This window comes from Stegostoma tigrinum, chromosome 28 (assembly GCF_030684315.1).
Source record: "Stegostoma tigrinum isolate sSteTig4 chromosome 28, sSteTig4.hap1, whole genome shotgun sequence".
Classification (NCBI taxonomy): domain Eukaryota; kingdom Metazoa; phylum Chordata; class Chondrichthyes; order Orectolobiformes; family Stegostomatidae; genus Stegostoma; species Stegostoma tigrinum.
The window spans coordinates 11851837-11873461 of NC_081381.1; the positions used below are offsets into that span (position 1 = coordinate 11851837).

General features: G+C 39.5%; 1 protein-coding gene across 5 annotated transcripts in view; it reads left to right on the forward strand.

Annotated features, from left to right (window-relative positions):
- si:ch73-236j9.2 (solute carrier family 35 member E2A) overlaps positions 1 to 21625 on the forward strand; it is a 38266-nt gene that overhangs the window by 14347 nt on the left and 2294 nt on the right. For all 5 annotated transcript variants that reach the window (XM_048561372.2, XM_048561374.2, XM_059655555.1 and 2 more), the window contains 7 exons: positions 4608 to 5129; positions 6622 to 6757; positions 8196 to 8323; positions 9386 to 9506; positions 12083 to 12136; positions 15649 to 15721; positions 19021 to 19166. In XM_048561372.2, coding sequence (XP_048417329.1) covers positions 4808 to 5129; positions 6622 to 6757; positions 8196 to 8323; positions 9386 to 9506; positions 12083 to 12136; positions 15649 to 15721; positions 19021 to 19166 — 980 coding nt within the window. In that variant the 5' untranslated portion in view covers positions 4608 to 4807. The remainder of the gene's footprint in view (positions 1 to 4607; positions 5130 to 6621; positions 6758 to 8195; positions 8324 to 9385; positions 9507 to 12082; positions 12137 to 15648; positions 15722 to 19020; positions 19167 to 21625) is intronic.

Consider the following 21625-nt stretch of genomic DNA (forward strand, 5'->3'; position numbering starts at 1 on the left):
TTATAGTCCAACTCAATAGCCTAATCCTGCTTTCTCCCCATAGCATTTGGGGTGAATGGGATCAAAAGTTACGTCCAGTTATTTCTTTAATGCAGTCAGTATTTTGGCTTTAACTGCTTCCTGTGGTAATGCATTCCACAGGCTCACCATTCTTTGTCTCCTGATCTTCATCCTAAATGTTATACCCTGAATCCTCATACTTTGACTTCTGGTACTGGACACACCCACCATTGGGAACATCCTCCCTGCATCTACTCTGTTCAGTCCCGTTAGAATTTTATAAGTCTCTGAGATTCTACCCCTGCCACCTCACCCCTCAGTCATCTGAACTCCAGCAAAAATAATCCCAACCTAGTCAATGTCTCCTCGTGTGTAGAACCCGCCATCCCTGGAATTAGCCTGATAAACCTTCATTGCGCTCCCTTGAGCAAGAGTATTCTTCCACGGAAATGGAGACCAAAACTGCACAGACTATTCCAGGTGTAGTCTCACTAAGGTCTTGTACAATTGCAACAACACATCTCTGCTCCTGTACTCAACCTCTCACATTGAAGGCCAACGTACCTTTTGCTGCCTTTACCACCTGCTGGATACACTTGCAGTCACAGCTGACAATGTTGGACTTTGGGTGCATAAAGATCAAGTCCTAGCGAAACTGTAACAGCGGTGATGGAGGGAAGCCAAAGGGCCATTGCAACCAGAATTGAAACCTTTTTGGACCTGAAGAGACCAGATCTCGGTAGGAGATGGCATATTGTTATGGGAGCATGAGTGATTAACCTGAGCAAAGCTGGCTACAGATTCTGGCTAAACTCTACCAGGATTGTGCAGGGGTTTCCAAAATGAAGATGTTGGCAAGAAGATTCTACAAATACATTAAGACCAAGAGAAAGTAGAGATAGAGTAGGGCCCCTTAAAGTCAAAGAGGTCATCTTTGTGTTGAATCTTAGAATAAGGGAGGGATATAGAATGAATATTTTGTTAGCTTTTATTTTGGAGAAAGAAGTAGAGGGGCTGGAGAATTCAGGAAATAAATATTGATGCTTTGAAAACATCAATACCAGAGGAGTTAGTGCTGGAGGTATTAGAAAGTGTAAAGGTGAGTAAACTGCTAGGACTTGATCTAGTGGATTGTAGGACATTATGGGAAGTTTGGGAGGAATTATTTATATCTGTTGAGGATATATCATTTGTGAGGTCCTGAATGAGTGGAGAGTGGCTGATATTGTCCGTTTGTTTAAGAAGAGCTGTAAGGAGAAGCCTGGGACCTATAGATCTGTGAGGCTGACTTCGGTGGCGGGTAAGTTGTTGGAGGGGATTCTGAAAGATAGGATTTATATGTTTTTGGAGAGGCAAGGAATGATGCGTAACAGTTGGCATGATTTTGTGGGAGGGAAATCAAATCTGACAAACTTGATTGAGTTTTTGAGAAAGTAGACATTGTTTGCTCACACTTTATTAAAGCCTTTGACAAGGTTCAGCATGGTAGACTAATTAATAAAGTTTCCACAGGGACTGGTGCAAGCTTCATTTTTGTTTTGAATTTATAATAATGATTTAGACGAGAAAATAAGAGGAATTGTTGGTAAGTTTGTGATTATAGTGGACAGTGAAGGTTATCCAAGATTATAAAGAGACAATTGGGTCACTGGGCTGAAGAGTGGCATATGGAGTGTAATTTGGGTAAATGTGAGGTATTGCATTTGGTAAAACAAATACAGCCACGACTTATACAATTAAAAGTAGATCCTTGGGTTTGGTTGTAGAACAGAGCCATGGACGTGCAGGTACATAATTCCTTAAAGTTTGCACCACGTATGGACAAGGTGGTTAAGAAGGCATATAGCATGCCTACCTTCATTGCTCTTACCTTTTGAGGTAAGGAAGGTGGGGCATCATGTGAGGTTGTATAGGACGTTGTTGAGATCTATTATGGAGTACTGTCTCCAGACCAGTTCTGGTCTCCATGTTCTAGAAAGGATATTATTAAGCTGGAGAGGGTTCAGAAGAGATTTGCCAGGGTGTTGCCAGGAATGGAGTGTTTGAGTTATAAGGAGTGGCTGGATGGGCTGGGACTTCTTTCCACCAGAATATAGGAGTTTGAGGGATGATCGTATAGAGGTTTGTAAAATCATGAGCGGGTACAGATAAAGTGAATGGCAAGTGTTTTTTCTCTAGGATGGGGCATGTTTTAAAGGTGAAAGGAAGAAAGATTTTTAAAAAGACAGGAAGGTGTTTTTTTACACAACAGACTGTTTGTTTTTCTGTGGAATGAACTTCCAGCGGACATGTTAGATGTGTGTACAGTTACACTGTTTAAAAGTCATTTGGATAAATATACGAATAAGAAGTGTTTGGAAGGATATTGGCTAAATGCAGGCAGTTGGCACTAGTTTAGTTTGGGAAACTTGGTCGGCTTGAGCAAATTGGACCTAAAGGTCTGTTTCCATGCTACATGACTCTATGAACGCAATAGAAAGGTGATATGACTATTACACAGATTCACTTTGCTGCTCCCTCCTGAGGTTTCATCTGCTGAAGGAATTCTTCAGCAGGATCCTCCATCAAATGTTTAACCTAAAATGCCAGACCTGGGTAAGTAGGTAGTTTTTCAATTGGTCGGCATCAGAAGCAGACGTCTGACTCTGCAGAAATTAGCTGTCATGTTTAATAAATTTCATGAAGGGTTTCGGGCACACTTCTCACATTGTCTTCCAAAAATCACCTCATCAGAAGGGTGTGAATTGTTAGTAAGGCAGAAGTACTTTCCACTGTTGGAATTCCATATTCGGGGATTCCTGCTGTTGATGCTATATTTAAAACACTGTTGTGGACCGGTAAAGTACTGCCAGGTCAGAGCTGCCCTATGTATTTCATCCCATTTCCTGAACATTGAGATGGGGAAATTTGGCACCCTCCTTTGTGGACCTTGATGTCCTGATACAAGGAGATCTCTGCTCTTTCACCTAGGCCTATTGGAGGAGCACGTTGCCAGACCATGCCAGTTTAGTCTGAGGCTACTTTCTGGGCAGTCTCCATGATCCAGAGAAATGCTCAGCAATGCTGAAGTAAGATCAATTGAGCTTCTATGCTCTGTCAGGGTATGTGCCACCATCTCTCTGCTCCCTCACGTACTGTATCTTTGTAACTGCACCCAACTTTAACCACCCACCAAGGCTTATGGTTTAACACTCTTAATACCTCTTGCAACTTTCCTTGTTATCCCACCCACCTAGTCCTGTATGACTTATGCATTGCTTACCTATTCACTGAGGATACCAAAATTTCAAAGTGAATGGGCTTCCTCAGGATTGCCTTGAAACATAAGTGGGGGCGGGGAAAGACCTGAGAGCATGTCAGTGCGATGAATGACTCTTTGTTGTAAATACAGTCTCATATTTATAAGTATATGTACATTTTTCATTAAATGTGATCAGTGTAAATACCATATGTCTACAGAACATATTTCTACTTTCTTCAGATCAAAACTAGAACTGATTCTACAATACAGAAGTTGAAAATTAGGATTGCTCTGCAACAGCATATTTTGTTTATTGTTGATTTTTATTTTCTGATGCTGTTTCTCTACTGATGAAATCTGTATCAGGTGGTTAGGTATAATACAGTGCTGATCCTGCATCGGACTGAGCAATGACTGTGGTCCAGCAGATGTTTTAGTGTCATGTTGACATTCAAAAATCCCAGGAAGGGATGAAAGATTTCTGATGTTGTGCTCTGTCTTGGAATGTCCGTTCAGGAAATGTATTGAAAAAAAATTAAGGCTTGCCTTTATGTAGTGCCTTTCAGGATCACTGTCAGTTAAGTACTTTGAACTGTAGTCACTGTTTTAATATAGGAAGCATGACAGTTTGGCCCAAGGAAGATCCCATGTTCAGGAATGCGATAATGACCAAGTAATCTGTTTTTAATGATGTTGATTGAGGGGGAAAATGTTGACCACGATACCAGGACAACGCCCCTGATGCTCTTCAAAATAATGAAGTAACCATGGAATCATTTATATCTATCATTTTCACCTGAAAAGTCTCAGCGCTAGACTGGAGCGTCAACCTAAATTTTTGTACTCGTGTACCGGAATGAGACTTGATTTTAGAATCTTTTGACGCTGTGGCAAGAGTACTCCTAGTAACAGTCTGAATTTGGCTATGTAAGACCTGGTAGCATGGCTAATGCAGGAATGGTAGGGAAATAACAAAACAATAGCAGTATCAGGAGAATGAAGAATGAGGTCCTGCCCAATGAAGATTGGAGACATCTGTCTCCAGGAATTCCATACTCTTGTTTCTATTTCTTATGTTTTTCTTCCATAACCATCTCTGTGGAGAAAAAGGTTGCTGAAACTTTCAACCCACTAGTTTTAACAGGGATAAATGTTCTTTAGCAAACTTTCTTGATATATAACATGACAAGAAAGCTATCAAAACCATCCGAGTAATGTGATTTCTTTAGCTTTTTACCTATTTGGATTTAAATGTTGTGATATATTAGCAAAAGCAAGAACACAGGCAATTTTTATAAAAAGCAGATCATACACTAAATATTCTCACTGGTTAATTTTTAAAACAAAATATTTCCTTGCTTTCTAGCTACTGAATTGACATTTGTGGCATGAATAAGGTGGAAATGATCAGTGCTACTGGAATTGGATGGTGACCAGATCTCTCCAATTTGACATTAACAGAGTCTTATACCACTTATATTCTTGGCAGAGTGACCATTTGTTCTACAGAACATTTCAGACATTTGCTTTTAGTAACTGACCAAGCTGCAGTCTGCTAACCAGAACATGTCTCTGACGGACAGTTCCCATCCTCTGCCAGACAAGAAAAAGCCTCCTGATGAGAAGTTGCAGAAAGAAAAAAAAATTCCAGGTCGTTGCTCCCTTTTCAATAGGAACGAAAAGATCGTAATTACGCGAAGTGACAGCTGTACGGATGAAAATGTATTAAAAATCACCATCACAGAGACCACTGTCATTGAGTCAAACTCCGGAGTTTGGAGTGTCAAGGCCATGATGTATCTTAGCCTCTGGTACTTTTTCAGTTTCTGTACACTCTTCCTCAACAAATACATCCTGACTTTGCTGGAAGGAGAACCAGGAGTGCTGGGTAAATATCTTTAAAATCTTCAGTGTTAATACATTGCTGATATCACAGAGTCAGTTCTGGGCGTGACAGTGGCTCACTCTCCACTCTGAGCTAAATGACTTTGTAGAGTTGTAAAAACATGCAAGTGCAATTTGCATCCCCATCCCTAGAGTCCTAGGCTCTCTTTTCATATATTCTATATGTTGATTTTTTTTTTTGTAAATTACAATTATATGTGAAGCCAGAGGCAAAGCAACAAATCTGTTTGCTCTGAATGCTGATCTCAAAATGATTTGTGAGAGTGAACACCGCTCATGCAGAAATCTGAAATGAAAACATGAAATGAAGACAATGTTCAATGCATCAGGCAGTATCTGGGGATAGAACATTTCCAGTTGATGAGTTTTGATGAAAGACTATTGATTTGAAACGTGACTCTCTCCACAGCTGCTGTTAGAACCATAAAGTATTGTGCTAAAGATTCATTGTGGAAGTGAGATTTCTAAGCCACCTCATGAACGTAGCGTAATTGTCAATGGTTTGGTTACCACTGAAGTGTTTTATTTTAATGGGGATAGCTGTTTTTAATATAGAATCGTCCCTTAACCAGGATTCATTTCACTTACAAATTCCTACAGTGCAGAAGGAGGCCCTTCAGCCTGTAAAGTCGACATCACCCCAGCCCCTACCCTATCGCTGTCATTCTGCCTTTACCGTAGCTAACCTGCACGTCCTTGGATTATGGGAGAAAGCCCGTGCAGATGGAAGGAGAATGTGCAAACTCCACACAGACAGTTGCCAAAGGCTGGAATCGAATCCGGGTCCTTGTTGCTGTGTGGCAGCAATGCCAACCACCGAGCTACCGAGTGCCTTTGGCTGCTAAATCAAGAATTCAACGTTAAACTTGTCGGGAAAGAGTTTGTGTAGTGGAGTATAATATACCTAGTAATTCAGAACCTCAGGTTAATGCTCTGGGGACATGAGTTTAAATACCACCAGGATAGATCTTGAAAATGCCTTTAACAAATTAAATTAAAATCCAGCCTAATGGACCAAGTTGTCAGAAAAACTCACCTGGTTAACAAATATCCTTTTTAGGGAATGAAATCTGCCATCCCTACTTAGCCAGAAACACCCACATTCTATGAACGAGTCTAAAGCAAACTTTGTCTTAACTGGCATTCTTGATAAACTGGCAAAAATTATATACTACAAATATCATAATCAGTGATATATATATCCTGTCACGTTAGCTTTCTATTAATTTGTGTTTTTACATTAATTTTAGGATGTGTTTTGATGTTTTTAATTTGATTTTTTTTGAGGGATGTTGATGTCTCAAAAATCCACTTGGTCAGAATTTACTGTGATTGCAAATACCTCTTGATCATCCGGACATTGATTGTCCCATAGGTGCCAGTTAGTAGAAAGTTTACTGTATTTACAAAAATTTTGACAGTTGGTGCATTAACTAATTCTTGGTATTATTTGTTGCACTGTCTGACTTTTTCAGGTGCTGTACAAATACTTACAACCACTGTGATTGGTTGTGTCAAAATATACATCCCGTGTTGTTTATATCAGCATAAAACCCGAGCTGAATATCCCTCAAACTTCATTATGATTATGTTTTTTGTAGGATTAATGAGGTAAGCTGGAGAAACATAAGTGAATTGATAAATCAAACAGTTCAGTTTTTATTTTATTCTGGACCATTTTGTTCTTTAGATTTGTGTATGTCACTCTTGGATATACAGAGTAGAAAAGCAACCTACTTCAGGTTGGTTGCCATATAATTGGGTATTCTTTCAAAGAGAAAAGTCTTTTTGTAGAGTATGTGTGTCTGTAGCAGTACCTTTGTCAATAAAAATCAGTTATTACTTAACTGATTTAAAGTTCAGATTTCAGATATTCCATCCAAAGTGAGACTTCTTTTAAAATTCAACAATGGCTTTCATTTTTTGAATTCAGTATCTGGTAAAATATTCTTTAAACTTGAATTTGTGCATTTGAATGATGTAAACATCCATGACCACCACCAGCAACAAGGACAAAAATATACCTGGTTCCTGATGACCCCTCTAATGAGTTTTGGACTGAAGCATATCGCTGGCACATGGTAGAAATAACTCTACAGAGAAATATATGGATTTGTGTGAATAAATTATTGAGTTTGAAGTAATTACATCTGTGTGGATTAAATTGTAACCTGTTAGCAGTGGGAAACAGCCATGTCCAGAGGAAGAGAAGAGGTCTAGGTGCCTGACACTCATTTACACAACCAGGTATCTCAGTAAATGGAGCAGGGCCCCCTAACCTGCCAGCCTCAGTATCTGCCAGCTTTGGCCCTGCTCTTGAACGTTGTGGCCCTGAGTCCAACTTGCCTCTGCCATTCTGCCACGTCACATCTGGTAGGCAGCAGGATTGCAGTGTTGGAAATGGCCTGATAGACAATGTTTCGTGCTTCAGGAAAATGTGGCTGTGTTTGTAATTAATATTGCCCCTGCAGCATTGGAGTAAGAGTCAGTGTTTCTGAACCAGCAGTTTGAATAAAGGACCAAGGCAGTATCATGATTAAGCATATTGAGAATTCTTTATCAATCAAATTTCATAATTGATAGAATATTTTGATCACTTTAAATATGTCATGTTTTTGTAGAATCCCCACAGTGTGGAAATAGGCCATTCGGCCCAACTAGTCCACGTCAACCCTCCAAAGGGCATCCCCTTACGCTATCCCTATTACCCTGTGTTTCCCAGAGCTAATGGACCTAACCTACACATCCCTGAACACAGTGGGTAATTTAGCATGGCCAGTACCTAACTTGCACATCTTTGGACTGAGGGGGGAAACCGGAGCACCCGGCAGAAACCCATGCAGACACAGGGAGGATGTACAACATGTTATTATATCTAACATGAAACTAATGGGAATGAGATGGCCAGATTCAATGTAATAACTCTTCAGGCTTTACCCCTCAAATCTACATTGCTGATTTCTATGATGATAGCTATGCCATTTTGTATTTGCTTTTATGTTTGCTAAAAGGATTAATTGATTCTTGTTTTCTTTTTGTTATTGTGCAGGTTTACTACTGTTGTTTTGGGACTAGTAAGCCTAAAAAATGTAGCTGTTTCATTTGCAGAAACTGTAAAAAGTTCAGCACCAATCTTCACTGTAATTATGTCTAGGCTTATTCTGGGAGAATACACGGGTAAGAAATCTTGTTTCAATAGAAAATATAGTAATGTTGCCAAATGTATTGGCCCAGTGTAATCAAGGATCGTGGCACTTAGTGTTGATTTACCTATGCAAATAATGTCAAGAGAATAGATTCTCTTGTTACTCGGGTTTGTCCAATTTGTTTCTGAAATTTGGAGTATACTTGGGATTCTTGTAGACTAAGCCACAACAAATACCAAAACCTGAGCTTACGTCATATTAAACAGGGATCCTAACCAAGCATTAAGGTCTTGCCCCTGCTTTAGCATATCTGTTTAGGAAGCCCTCATCTATGCTTTTGTTACCTGTACATGCAACTATTCATATGCTCTCCACTCTTAATCGACTTCAGCTCTTCCACAGGCAACACATCCTATTCTTACTTGTGCAGGTCCCATGTGAGATGTAAAGATCAAATATGTAAATAGACAGTGTTCATCATCAGTAATGTGTGGATCACATTATGAGTTTACTGTGATATGGTTCTACATGAAGCCATGTGCTAGGCCTTGTCATATATGTAGTTACTAGACAATGTTTAATAATAGGTGAAATTTACCGGGAACCTTGCCTCTTTTAGTCTCTATTAATCTTAACAGAGAAGCACAATACACTCCAAGATCTGCCACAATGATAACACCATTTACTTGCCACCTCTATGCTCGCAGGTCTCCATTGGCTCTTGGTAAAGCAAAGGCTCAATTCTAATATTCCCACCAGGTTTTTAAAGCTCTTCCCATCTCTGCAATCTTCTCCAATGCTATTTCTGCATTTATCTAATTGTGACTGGAATCCCTGCTTTAATCACTCCACCAATGATGTTTGTGCTTTCATGCATCTAGACCGTGAGCTCCAGAGTTTCCTCCCTTAAACCTCTTGTATCTCTATCTTTCCTCCTCTTCAGATACTCCCTTAAACATCTAGCTCTTTCACTAATCCTTTGATCATTTCTCTTAATTTGAAGTTACGTGACTTTGTGTCTGTGAAGTGCATTGAAATGTTTTCCTGCATGTTGTGGTATAACTGCGTTGCCTATTCTGCTTTGTAATCCTAGGTTTATGGGTTAACATGTCTTTAATGCCTATAATGGGTGGATTGGCATTGTGTACAGTGTCAGAAATCAGCTTTAACATGCTTGGCTTCTCAGCTGCTTTGTCCACCAATATCATGGATTGGTAAGTATTTTTGACATACATTGTCATTTAAGAATTACTAATTTTGAGAAGTACATGCTTGTAGACCTCATTCCATGTGCTGTTTTTAGCTGTTGTACAACTGTTTACAGATCTGAACTGCTGGTCCAGCAGTACAGGATCTGGAATGGAGGAGGTGATGTTGCAAACCTTTTGTATTCCTTACAAATACTAAACATATTCTTTCTTTAGTTATTTCCTCCTCCTCAAAGGATTGTTTTGAGGTTTCTAAATGCCTTAGAATAATTGCAGTTACTTAGGTGACTAAATAAGGACTTGAGATTTTAGAAATGTGTATTTTGCCTGTTGTTCCTATTTAGTGTGCAGCTTGTGTTATGATGATAAATGCTGCAAGATCTCTCAAACATTAGTTAGATGACTGACTGACTAGTTTGATTGTGGCAGTAGAGAGAAATAATAGTTACAGCCCAGAAAGTGTTCCTGGAGTTTTGACTCAATTCTTTTTTGAAAATGGGTAAGCGATGGCCTAGCGATAATATCGCAAGACTTTTAATCCAGAAACCTAGCTGTTGTTCTGGGGACCCGGGTTCAAATCCCACCACAGCAGATGGTGGAATTTGAATTCAGTGATTTGTTTTTAAAAAGTCTGGAATTAAGAATTTACTGATTACCATGAAATTATTGCCCATTATCTGGGGGTGGGGGGGAATCCCATCTGGTTCACTAACATCCTTCAGGGAAGGAAATCTGCCACTCTCACCTGGTCTGGCCTACGTGTGACTCCAGACCCACAGTCATGTGGTTGACTCTCAATTGCCCTCTGAAATGGCCTCACAAGCCTCGCAGTTGTACCAACCACTACAAAGTCTCAAAGAAATGAAACCTGACAGATCACCTGGCATCGACCTAGGCCCTGGAAAAGACAACGGCATAAACAGCTCTGTTGACCCTGCAAAGTCCTCCTTTCTAACATCTGGAGGCTAGTGCCACCATTGGGAGAGCTGTCTCACAGCTAGTTAAGCAACAGCCTGATGTAGTCATCCTCACAAAATCATACCTTACAAACAATGTTCCAGACACCACTATCACCATTGCTGGATATGTCCTGCCCCACTGGTAGAACAGACCCAGCAGAGGGGCGGCACAGTGGTATACAGTTGGGAGGGTATTGCTCTAGGAGTCCTCAACATTGACTCAGGTCCGCGTGAAGCCTCATTGCTTCACATTAAACATAGGCAAAGAAACCTCCTGCTGATTACCACATACTGTCCTCCCTCAGCTGACGAGTCTGTACTCCTCCATGTTGAACAACACTTGGGGGAAGCGCTGAGGATGGCAAGGGCACAAAATGTACTCTGGGTGGGGGATTTCAATGTCCACTACCAAGAGTGGCTCAGCAACAGTACTACTGATTGAGCTGGCCGGGTCCTAAAGGACACAGCTGCTAGACTGGGCCTGCGGCAGGTGGTGAGGGAAAAACATACTTGACCTCCTCCTTACCAATCTGCCAGCTGCAGTTGCATCTGCCCATGACAGCATTGGTAAGAGTGACCATCGCACTGTCCTTGTGGAGGTGAAGTCCCGCCTTCACGTTGAGAATGACTTCCATCGTGTTATGTAGCACTATTACTGTGCTAAGTGGGACAGACCTTGCACAGGTCTCGCTACTTGAGACTCAGCATCCATGAGTTAACTTCCATCAACAGCAGCAGAATTGTACTCCAATCTGTATCCTCGTGGCCTGGTATAGCCCCCAATCAACCATCACCATCAAGCCAGGGGAACCACCCTGGTTCAATGGAAAGTGCAGGAGGGCATGCCAGGAGCAGCACCAGGCATACCTGAAGATGAGGTGCCTGAGGAAATGAACTGAGGAAGAGTCACCAGACCCGAAATGTTAACTCTGATTTGTTTTTTTTCTTCACAGATGCTGCCAGACCTGCCTGAGCTTTTCCAGCAACTTCTGTTTTTGTTCCTAATTTACAGCATCCACAGTTCTTTTGGGTTTTTATAGTTGAGTCTTTGTTTAACCAGGATACATGTAGGCCAGCAACCATTGGACTTACAGTGAACAGGATTTGCTGCGAATTAGGACGTAAGCAGCAAAGTTTGACCTCGCATTTGTACACTAAAATGTGGGCAGCTGGCCAGGACTAGATCAGAACTTTCAAGAAACAAAGACGTGGGTTGATAGTTTCAGCAGTAGATGAACTAAGGAAAGGACACATTGGGTGAAGCTGTGGAAATGAAAATAAGTAGTCTTGGTGATGATGCCAAAGTGGTGTGATTGTGGACAAAATTTAAGTGTTCTAAATTCTTGGCTCCCTTGCAATTTGCAATATGAGTGGAAGCCAGGAACTTAGAACACTGCTAAAATTTATCCACCACGTAACTGCCACGCTGCACAGGAATTTGACTTTAGATTCAAAGGCTGGATTTGTAGCCATTAATAATATTTTGTGATATTATCATAAGAGACTTTATATTAATTTTAAATTAGATTTTCAGGGACAAAAATGGTTGCAGATTTATCTAATTAAATGTCAGTTTTATTAAAGCATGCTATGTAGCACCTATGGTAATGCAAATCTTTTCAGTTTACAGAATGTCTTCTCTAAAAAATTGCTTAGTGGAGACAAATATAAATTCTCGTAAGTGTCAGTCATTTCACTTTTAATCTTTTTGGTATCATTACAGTTAACTTAATGTAACTCAATTTATATCCTGTATTATGATTAAAATAAATCAAAGTTTTATTTACATTTGAACATTTTTACTTTCCCTCCTCCTATTTGCGAACTGATACCATCCAAGCTTTGCTTCCACCGTGTGTTTTCTTTCAGTCTTCCTGTTGATTGCTTGTGCCAGAATGTGCTACTTTTAAATACTTCAGCTGAGCTCAGATTCCCCCTGCATTGCATTTTTCCTTTATTAGCCACAAATTCAAGTATTGATGAATTTTAGGATACATTTACACACCAACCTTTTAATGTTGGAGTCAAACTCTTGCTATGCTGCCATTTCCTCTGTATGTTTTTGAAACAAAATCCTGACTAGCTGCTCCCAGGCAGCAATGTAAATGTGGCATTTTCCAGTTTGGCTTCAAGGATCAGTATGGAGACAGTAGCCAGGAACATTAACAAAGCAAGAAAGACTTAAAGGATATCCCAACTATTTGTTTTTCTTTGTAGGGATTCTGAATATTGAATTTTTAAATGCTGGTAAATTTTAGATACACATGCTCTGAACATCTCACATGAATTATAGTAAATTTCAGAGTAATTTGAAAGTGATGAAGTAAAATATGAGAACTTCAGTAGTCAGGGTCAGAGGTGAATGTAGTGGCCATCACTAAGGAGAGGATGTTGGGGAAGCTGAAATGTCAGAAGGTGGATAAATCACTTGGACCAGATGGACTACGCCCCAGCATTCTGAAAGAGATAGTTAAGGAGATTGTAGATGCATTTGTTGTGATCTTCTGTGGAAATGTAGAGAATAGGTGCAGGACTAGACCATTCAGTCCTCTTGTGCCTGCACCACGTTTCAATATGATCATGGCTGATTATGCAATTTCAGTGTCCCATTTGCGCTTTCTGTCCACATCCCTTTGGCCGCAATGGCCACATCCAGCTCTGTCTTGAATACGTAGTTAGAATCACTACTGTCAGGGAGGGTCCTAAAGAACAGAAAAATGGCCATAGTAACACCCCTGTTTAAGAAGGGAAAGAGGCAGAAGTTGGGGAACCTATAGTTTGGTTAACCTGGCCTCCGTCATTGATAAGATTTTAGAGCCCCCTATTAAGAATGAAATTTCAGAGTACTTGGAAGTGCATAGTAAAATAGGACTGAGTCAATGTGGCTTCTTTGGGGGAGGTCAAGCCTGACAAGTCTATTAAAATGTTTTGAGGAGATAATGAGCAAGTTAGACAAATGAGAGCCAGTGGACCTGACCTCTTTTTGAATTTCCAGAAAGCCTTCAACAAAGTGTCACACAGGTGGCTGCTGAATAAGATAAGAGCCCATGGTGTTAAGAGCAAGGTACTGGAATGCATAAAGGATTGGCTGACTGGCAGAAGGCAGTGAAAAGTAACGAAGAGGTCTTTTTCATGATGGCAGTCCATAAGTTGTGGAGTTCATCAGGGTCACTGTTGGGACCACAGCTATTGATGTTGTACATTGATTATCTGGACGAAGAAACTGGGGGCTTTGTTGCTAAGTTTGCAGATGACAAAACTAGGTGGAGGGACAGATAATGTTGATGAAGTGAGGAGGTTTCAGAAGGACTTGACCACGATAGGCGAGTGGACAAAGAAGTGGCAGATGGAATACAGTGTGGGGAAAATGAGGTTATACATTCTACTCGGAAGAATAGAAGCATAGACTATTTTCTAAACAGGGAAAGGCTTTGGAAATCTGCACTCAAAGGGACTTGAGACCTAGTTCATGATTCTCTTAACATTAACTTGCAGGTTCGGTTGGCTGGTTAGAAGGCAAATGCAATATTGGCATTTGTTTCAAGAAGGCTAGAATACAAGAGCAGAGAGATACAGCCACAGCCGTTCAAAGCTGTGGTCAGACTACGTTTGGAAAATTTGAGAAGTTTTGCTGTCTGTAACCTAGGAAGGATTGGTGGTGTTGGAATGGGTCCAGAGGAGGTTTACAAGAATGATTTCACAGATGAAGAGTTTATCAAATGGGGAGTGGTTGAGTTCTCTGGGACTACTTGATGAATGTGAAGAATGTGTGGGGGATCTGATTGAAACTGACAGAATACTGAAAGGCTTGGATAGAGTGGACATGGAGAAGTTATTTCCTCTAGTTGGAACAACTAGGACCAAAGGCACAACCACTGAGGGAAGGGACCGCCTTTTTAGAACTGAGATGAGTAATTTCTTCATCCAGAATCAGTGAAAGGCAATATACAGAGGGCTGTGGAAGCCAGTTTATTGAGTGTATTTAAGACAGAGGAAGGATAGGTTCTTGATTAGTAAGGGACTCGAGGGTTACCGGGAGAAGGCAGGAGAATGGTGTTGAGAAACATCTCAGCCATGATCAAATGGTGGAGCAGATGTGATGGACTGAATGGCCAAATTCTGCTCTTATATCTTCTGGTTTTAATTGGATTTTAGCTGAGGCGGTGCAAATTGAAATGAAATCCGGAAGTGGAGTTAGAGCATTTTATTTGATCTGCTTATTTGACCATGGAATCATCGTTTTTACAGCAGTTGTGCGAAATTCCAATACCTTCCTCTTGTTTGTGACCCTGTAGTGCCCTCAGTTGCAAATAGCTGTCCAACATTCTTATAAAATTATTTATAGAATCAGCTTTTACTACCTATTTAGATATAATTGCGTCCTGACAATAACTATTCTACACTTTTATGATATCAAATATAAACTATGAAATTTTATTAATAAAAAGTAAAATATGCTGCAAATATTTTTGATCACTAATTGTATTCTTCAGATAAATATTTACCATTTTGATTATTACAGGCCCATATATGGAAGAAATTGTTTCCTAGTGGTAGAAACTGACAAATCATCAAACATTTTCTTGTCCTGTAACAGAATTGTAAAAGTTTTACCCTGGGGCAATGTATAATGTTGAGTTGGTCACCTCTGAAACTACACCAAAATTGTCCATTTCAATAATCTTTTAGGCGAGTGCATTTTATAGGCGTTTTTATAGCAACTTTCTAGTAATTGGCAGATAAATTAGAGGTGCATTCCAGGCTGCTTCAGCACAATTGCCTTTCTATACTATAGGATGTCCAACAAAAGCAATATTGTGGATTGTGCTCAAAATTGAGGGTCCAGACAGAGTACTTAAGGAGAAATTGCTAGAATGATCAACAATTAGGGGGCTTGAATTTATGGAAGTTACAGAAGAAGCGAAGGTGATGTAAGGCAAACCTGGTATGCAGCGAGCAGTTAGGATCTGGAGTGCACTGTGTGGTGTTGCAGATTCAGTAGTGACTTTCAAAACAGAACTGAATCATTATTTGTTTGCAGGGCTTCGATAAAGGTTGGGGAAAGGGGTCAAACTGAGCTGTTCTTGTAGAAAGACTGTAAGGACATGAAAGACCAAATGTCCTCCTTCTATTCTGCAATTATTCTAACATTTCCATGTATTTGAAATGTTTTCTGTTTGCATTTCTAGACCACCTGAACTGCAGTTCTATACTAGTGCTGCTGCTGTGGTAATGCTAATTCCAACCTGGATGTTTTTTATGGTAAGACAACTTGTGTAAGAGGTCTGGAAATGGTTTTCAGCTAGACAAAAAGTTTTGTATTGTCTCCTAAATCTGTATACTAATCCTTTTCAATATAAAGATATATATTCAAGAATAGAGCACATGGATTACCTCAAATTTTTTATTCCTAGTACAATTGCAAAGTTCCTCTCTTTTTGTGTAAGTTTGTTTTTGCATTTGAGAAACTAAAAGTACATCAACTTGATTTACAAGTGAAGGAGGCTGCATAATTTCATGTTTTGTTTTAAAATGTAGGAGCATACCCCTTTGAAAAAATATTGACTTCCTTTTTCCCTAGCCCACTGTCAAAATTAAATGTGTATACCAGCAGTGACTTTAGATCTAATTTAGAAGTATAGGGGAGGCAGTGGCCTACTGATGTTATTACTGTACTGTTATTCCAGAGACCCAGGTAATGTTCTGGGGACCTGGGTTTGAATCCCACCGTGGCAGATGGTGCAGTTTGAAATCAATAAAATATTGAAATTTGAGAGTCTAATGATGACAATGAATCCATTGTTGGTTGTCAGGAAAAACCCATCTGGTTCACTAATGTCCTTAGGGAAAGAAGCCTGGTCTGGCCTACGTCTGACTCCAGACCCACAGCAATGTGGTTGACACTACTGCTCTCTGGGCAGTTAGGGATGGGCAATAAATGCTGGCCTAGCTAGTGGTGCTGTCATCCTGTGAATGAATAAAAATTAAATTTAGGTAAAATATTTAAAGTTAGCAGATGCTGTCACTGAATCATAAACAGTTTGTTTTCCTTGAACAGACTCTGGTAGGAAATATTAAGAATCATATTTTATGAAGCAAATTTAAAAATATGAAGACCAATGAACTACAGTTTTGTTCAGTATTTTGTTTTCTATTTTCTTTTGTTTCTCTGTTTTGCTCTGGTTCTCTTACAGCACCTAGTGCAGCAACGTGCATGTTAACCTCATCTCGGATGTTTTGACTATCATTTTGTCAGAAGATTTGTTGGAACAGCCCAGATTATCATGATATCTTTTTGTGTTTTAAGTAAAAATGGATATGAGTGAGGTTTTATGGATATGCACCCATGTTGTAAAGTGCCTTTAAGCAGATGATTTTTAAGTTAACTTTTGATTTGAATTATTATTGCTGTTCACAAAAGCTTAAAGAATTTAGCCAGTACTCATAAGATGATTTTGAATGATTTGAGGCTTTTATTTGCAATTTTAAGATTTCATCCTATTTCAGGACAGCATTCACCATGTGCTGTTCTGCTTTTATACCACAACTTCGAATTTGCTTTTTAGGCATATTGGATTCTACATTTAACACTGAGATTCAGCAAGCAAGTTTTAATGGCTAATTTCTCACGTTTACATAAGTGAAATGAACAGTCTTATCCCAACTGCAGAATCATAGATCCACCACAAGAATGTTTGTTTTTTTTTCTCATAGGCATGTCAGGAATTGCCCAAGGTGCTGTTCTCAACTCCTTCCTTTTGCTAATTTGCACGTTCTCCTTAGCCATGACGTGAACTGCCATGTTAATTACATCTGGCTGTAGATCCATCTTCTCAACACTAACCTTGACTCCATTAGAACTTTGTCCTGTCAATTTGTTTTTCTAACATTAGGTTGTGGATTAGTCAGAACTTGACTGAACCATGAGAATGACTAAAGCTACTTAGTCTGTGCTGAAAAATCAGTGATTGCATTTCTCTACCCATCTGATAAGTCAGGATGAATCGTAGAGGTAACGCCATCCTCGAAATAAAAGCAAAATGCTGAATAAACTCAGGTCATAGAAGTCTACAGCATGGAAACAGGCCCCTCAGCCCAACTTGCCCATGCTGCCTAGTTTGCATAATTAAGCTAGTCCCTTTTGCCTGCATTTAGTCCGTACCCCTCCATTCTGATCCCATCCATGTACTTATCTAAATGTTACTTCAATGAAACATTATACTTGCTTCCACCACTATCTCTGGCAACGCATTCCAGATGCTCACCACCGTCTGTGTGGAAAGAAAATGCCCCCTGAATCCTTTATCTCTCCCCTCTCTCATTAACCTAATGCCCTGTAGTTTTAATCTTCCCTACCACGGGAAACGCTGTTGTCTATCTACCTTGTCTCTGCCTCGTGCTTTTATAGAACTCTATAAGGTCACCCCTCGGGCTCCTATGTACCAGGGGGGAAAAAAGTCCCAGCCTACCCAACCTCTCCTTATAACTAAGTGTGAAGCTGGATAAACACAGCAGGCCAAGCAGCATCTCAGGAGCACAAAAGCTAAAACCTTTCAGTCCTGGTAGCATCCTAGTAAATCTTTTCTGCACCTTTTCTAGTATAATATGTTTTCTATTGTTAGACAACCAGAACTGCACGCAGTACTCCAATTGTGACCTCACCAACATTTTGTAAAGCTGCAACAAGATGTCTCAACACCTACACATTGTGCTCTGATCAATGAAAGCAAGCATGCTGAAAGCTGCCTTCATCACCCTGTCTATATCTGACAGTGTCTGTGAAAAGAGAAACAGAGTTAACATTTTGAGTCTAATATCAACTCTTTAGATCTTCATTTACTGTTTGAGCTTTAATTATGTTTGAAATCCATTGTATCCTTAATCAAGTTTGCTCACTTCAATTTCTGTCTCAGAATTCATATCCCCACCACCTGAAAAGTGTTCACGCACGCTGTCGTTGTCCTATAATTGACTTCTAAGATTCCCGTCATACTAATCCAGTGGCACATCATGAAAAGGACATACAGATGGATGCACAAAGCCTGTACAACAGATACACACAATCAAAACAGAAGAAATGACAGACTTCCAAAATGTGACAATAGCCTGGTGGTGTCAGGTGCAGAAATTACTGCCATAAATGTCTTATAGCCATAAACTTAGTGTGTATGGAAGGCTATCACAAGTGACGATTAATTGGAAAGGCGTTGTGGAGCACACGTAATGTAGATGGATACATCTTTTGTTCTTTGGCAACAGCAGAGGTGATCAACATTTATTAAAAAAAACACCCGAAGGGTTCTGTGCAACTGGCAAGTGGCCCTTTTGATGTGTCGGTGATACTTTTTGTACCCATACTTAATATTGTTATGATGGTGCTAATATTAAGTACGCTAGTTGATAGATGAATGGCATTTACAATTATGTTATCTCGTGGCCTTGTTAATTTCCTTTTGTAATCTAGTGATTAATATATAGACCCAAAGCAGACTGAGTTTTGATTGCTTTTGTGCAATTGATCTTAAGGTAAATAACCCTGCTCTTGTATTTTTGTCTTGTAGGATATTCCAGTCCTTGGGAAAAGTGGGCAAAGTTTCAATTTTGACCAAGATATTGTGGTGCTGCTGCTTATTGATGGAATCTTATTCCATATTCAGAGCGTGACTGCATATGCTTTAATGGGAAAGATATCACCTGTTACTTTCAGGTAGACTGATATGTAGAGAAATAAAAAAAATATAATTAGTACAGATTTGAATAGAAAACCAAAGGTGTGCCAGCACTGGATACTACCTTCCATATGAAGGTTTAGAATATACTAAATCAAGAGTCTTAAGCAGAAAGCGTGGTGTTCAACCAATTTACTAAATGCAACTGTTTTGGAATATCAGAGTCTATTTTCGTTTAGTTAAATGTTATTGAGAATTGTGAAAATACCAGCAAATTTAGCTGTATATTTACAATGTCTATGTTGAGTTACATTTAGGTTCTGTGCTCTTAATTGCAAAATTGCTCCACTAGAACTATAAATCATTGTCATCCTTTAAAGCATAAACTAGGATAGTCTGAAGGTTTGAGGTGAATCTCGCATTTATTGATATTATGACTTGTTTTGGTGAATCTCAACATACAAGTAAGAAATGTCTTTGAAAATGGCCATTAAACAACTTACAATGAAGAAGTGGTAGCACTTGCCACTGCTGGTACCTTCTGGGATTTCTGGCTGCCATTCTTCATAGTGCACGTGAAGAACAAAAATTCTTCTGCAGACATGTACCTGGCACAGCTGACGCTTCGTTGCAAACACCACATTTGTAAATACATTGAAATTTTATGTCATCACCTGTCTGATCAGTATTGGTAAAGTCTCCATAATTCCGAAGGACCATAGGGCTTCTCTCCCTCTTTCTCCCTCCCTCTCTCTCTTTCCCCTCCTCCCCACCCCTCGCATTAGAAAGAGATGACTGGTGGTGAGTTTAAACTGAGGGTGACCATGCCTCAGCCTCCTGGTAACTGCATCTGGTATCACTCTGCATCACAAACTAGCTGTGCAGCTAACTGAGCTAACCAGCCAAGCTGAGTTGATTTCCACTTCTTGTAACTACAGCTTTGAGAACCATGCTTCACCACAAGTTATCCATCCTTGCATTATCCCATCTTCGAACCCTGTCTAAGGGAGTGGTCCTCTTTCTCTTTTTGTCCATTGAGCAATGAGATGTTATACTATGTGTGAGATCATCAAATACTAGAAAGCTTTCATATAATTGAAATGTTCACTTTTATTCAACAATAGCAACAGTGAAGAAAAGCAAGCTGTAAAAATTTCAGTTGCTTCTGGGAATAGATGGGGACTGCTTGCCATTCGCACAACTACAAATTTATAGTCAAAGAATGAGTAGTACCGGTGTGTTTTCCGTGAAAGTTGCTGGCACATGCTGGTGTATCATTGCACGGTGCTGTACAGCAATTTATCCAACTCTGTGTGACTGACCATTGCTGACACCTAGGACAAGCAACCTGGCTTTGTGTCTGCACTAAAAGACAAAACAAGATAGAAATGCTATGAGCCTTAAGCTTTGGCAGAGAGGGTAAAGCACGTAAAGGTTTGGCATGGTAATCCTTCATTCCTCTTAAGTATCCGGGGTGGAACTGAAGCATGACATTCTCACTTTGGAGCTAATCACTTAATAAAACCAAGCATCACAAATCAAAATAAGAAGCACATAGAAAGTGTGGTGGTGGGAAGTGAGGAGGAGTACCAGTGTTGCAGTGATTTTCAGAGTAATTTACATATCCTATCTAAATTGACATGCACTAACTAATAACTGAGCTCCAGAGAATGATTAGAATAAGATATCATAAAACAGAGAAAGTGGTGGAGAAACTCAGCAGGTCTGACAACATCCGTGGGGAGGGAAACAGAGTTAACATTTCGAATCCAGTATGATTCTTCAATTATGTGTATTTCACATTTCCAAAATGGTAGTATTTTGCTTTTATTAGAAAAAATATCATTTGTTTACAGTTTCTAAGATACATGCTGTATCTTTCTCTGTAAAAACTGCTTCATGCCAATTGGATGTAAATCTTGGTATTAGTTTCAGATGAGGTGTTTATGTAAAATTTGCTGTTGTGAATACATCAGTACAGTAAACATTGCTATAACCTGCTGCAATATAGAAGCTACACTTTCTGCTGTTTGTGATACTATACATTTCTTCCATCACTAAAAATGCCGAACCGAAGTTTGTGCTTGACTCCTACCTCTCATCATAATTTGAATCAAAAATCTAAATATGGATTAACAAATATTTGTTGCCTTTCTCTAAGGCTACATAGCACATTGCATTTTCAGTTTGCTTCTTAAATTCTTCCTTATTTTTTGCCTGTCATTTTTTTTTCTACGTATACAGAGAGCTAATACCAAGGTGTAGAATAAAATGCTTTGCCACATACAAGTGAGCATTTCAACCTGCCACACGCAGCTTTCTATTTAAAGATTGATTATTCAGATTCTATTACTTATAATAGAAAGAATATAATATTGAAGAAAATGGTCCCTGTGCCCAATACATGAGCTCTGAATTCTCTCCACATATGCTGCCTGTGCTGAGTTTTTGCAGGAATTTATGATTTTGTTTCTATTATTTATAGTTGATTATAAAA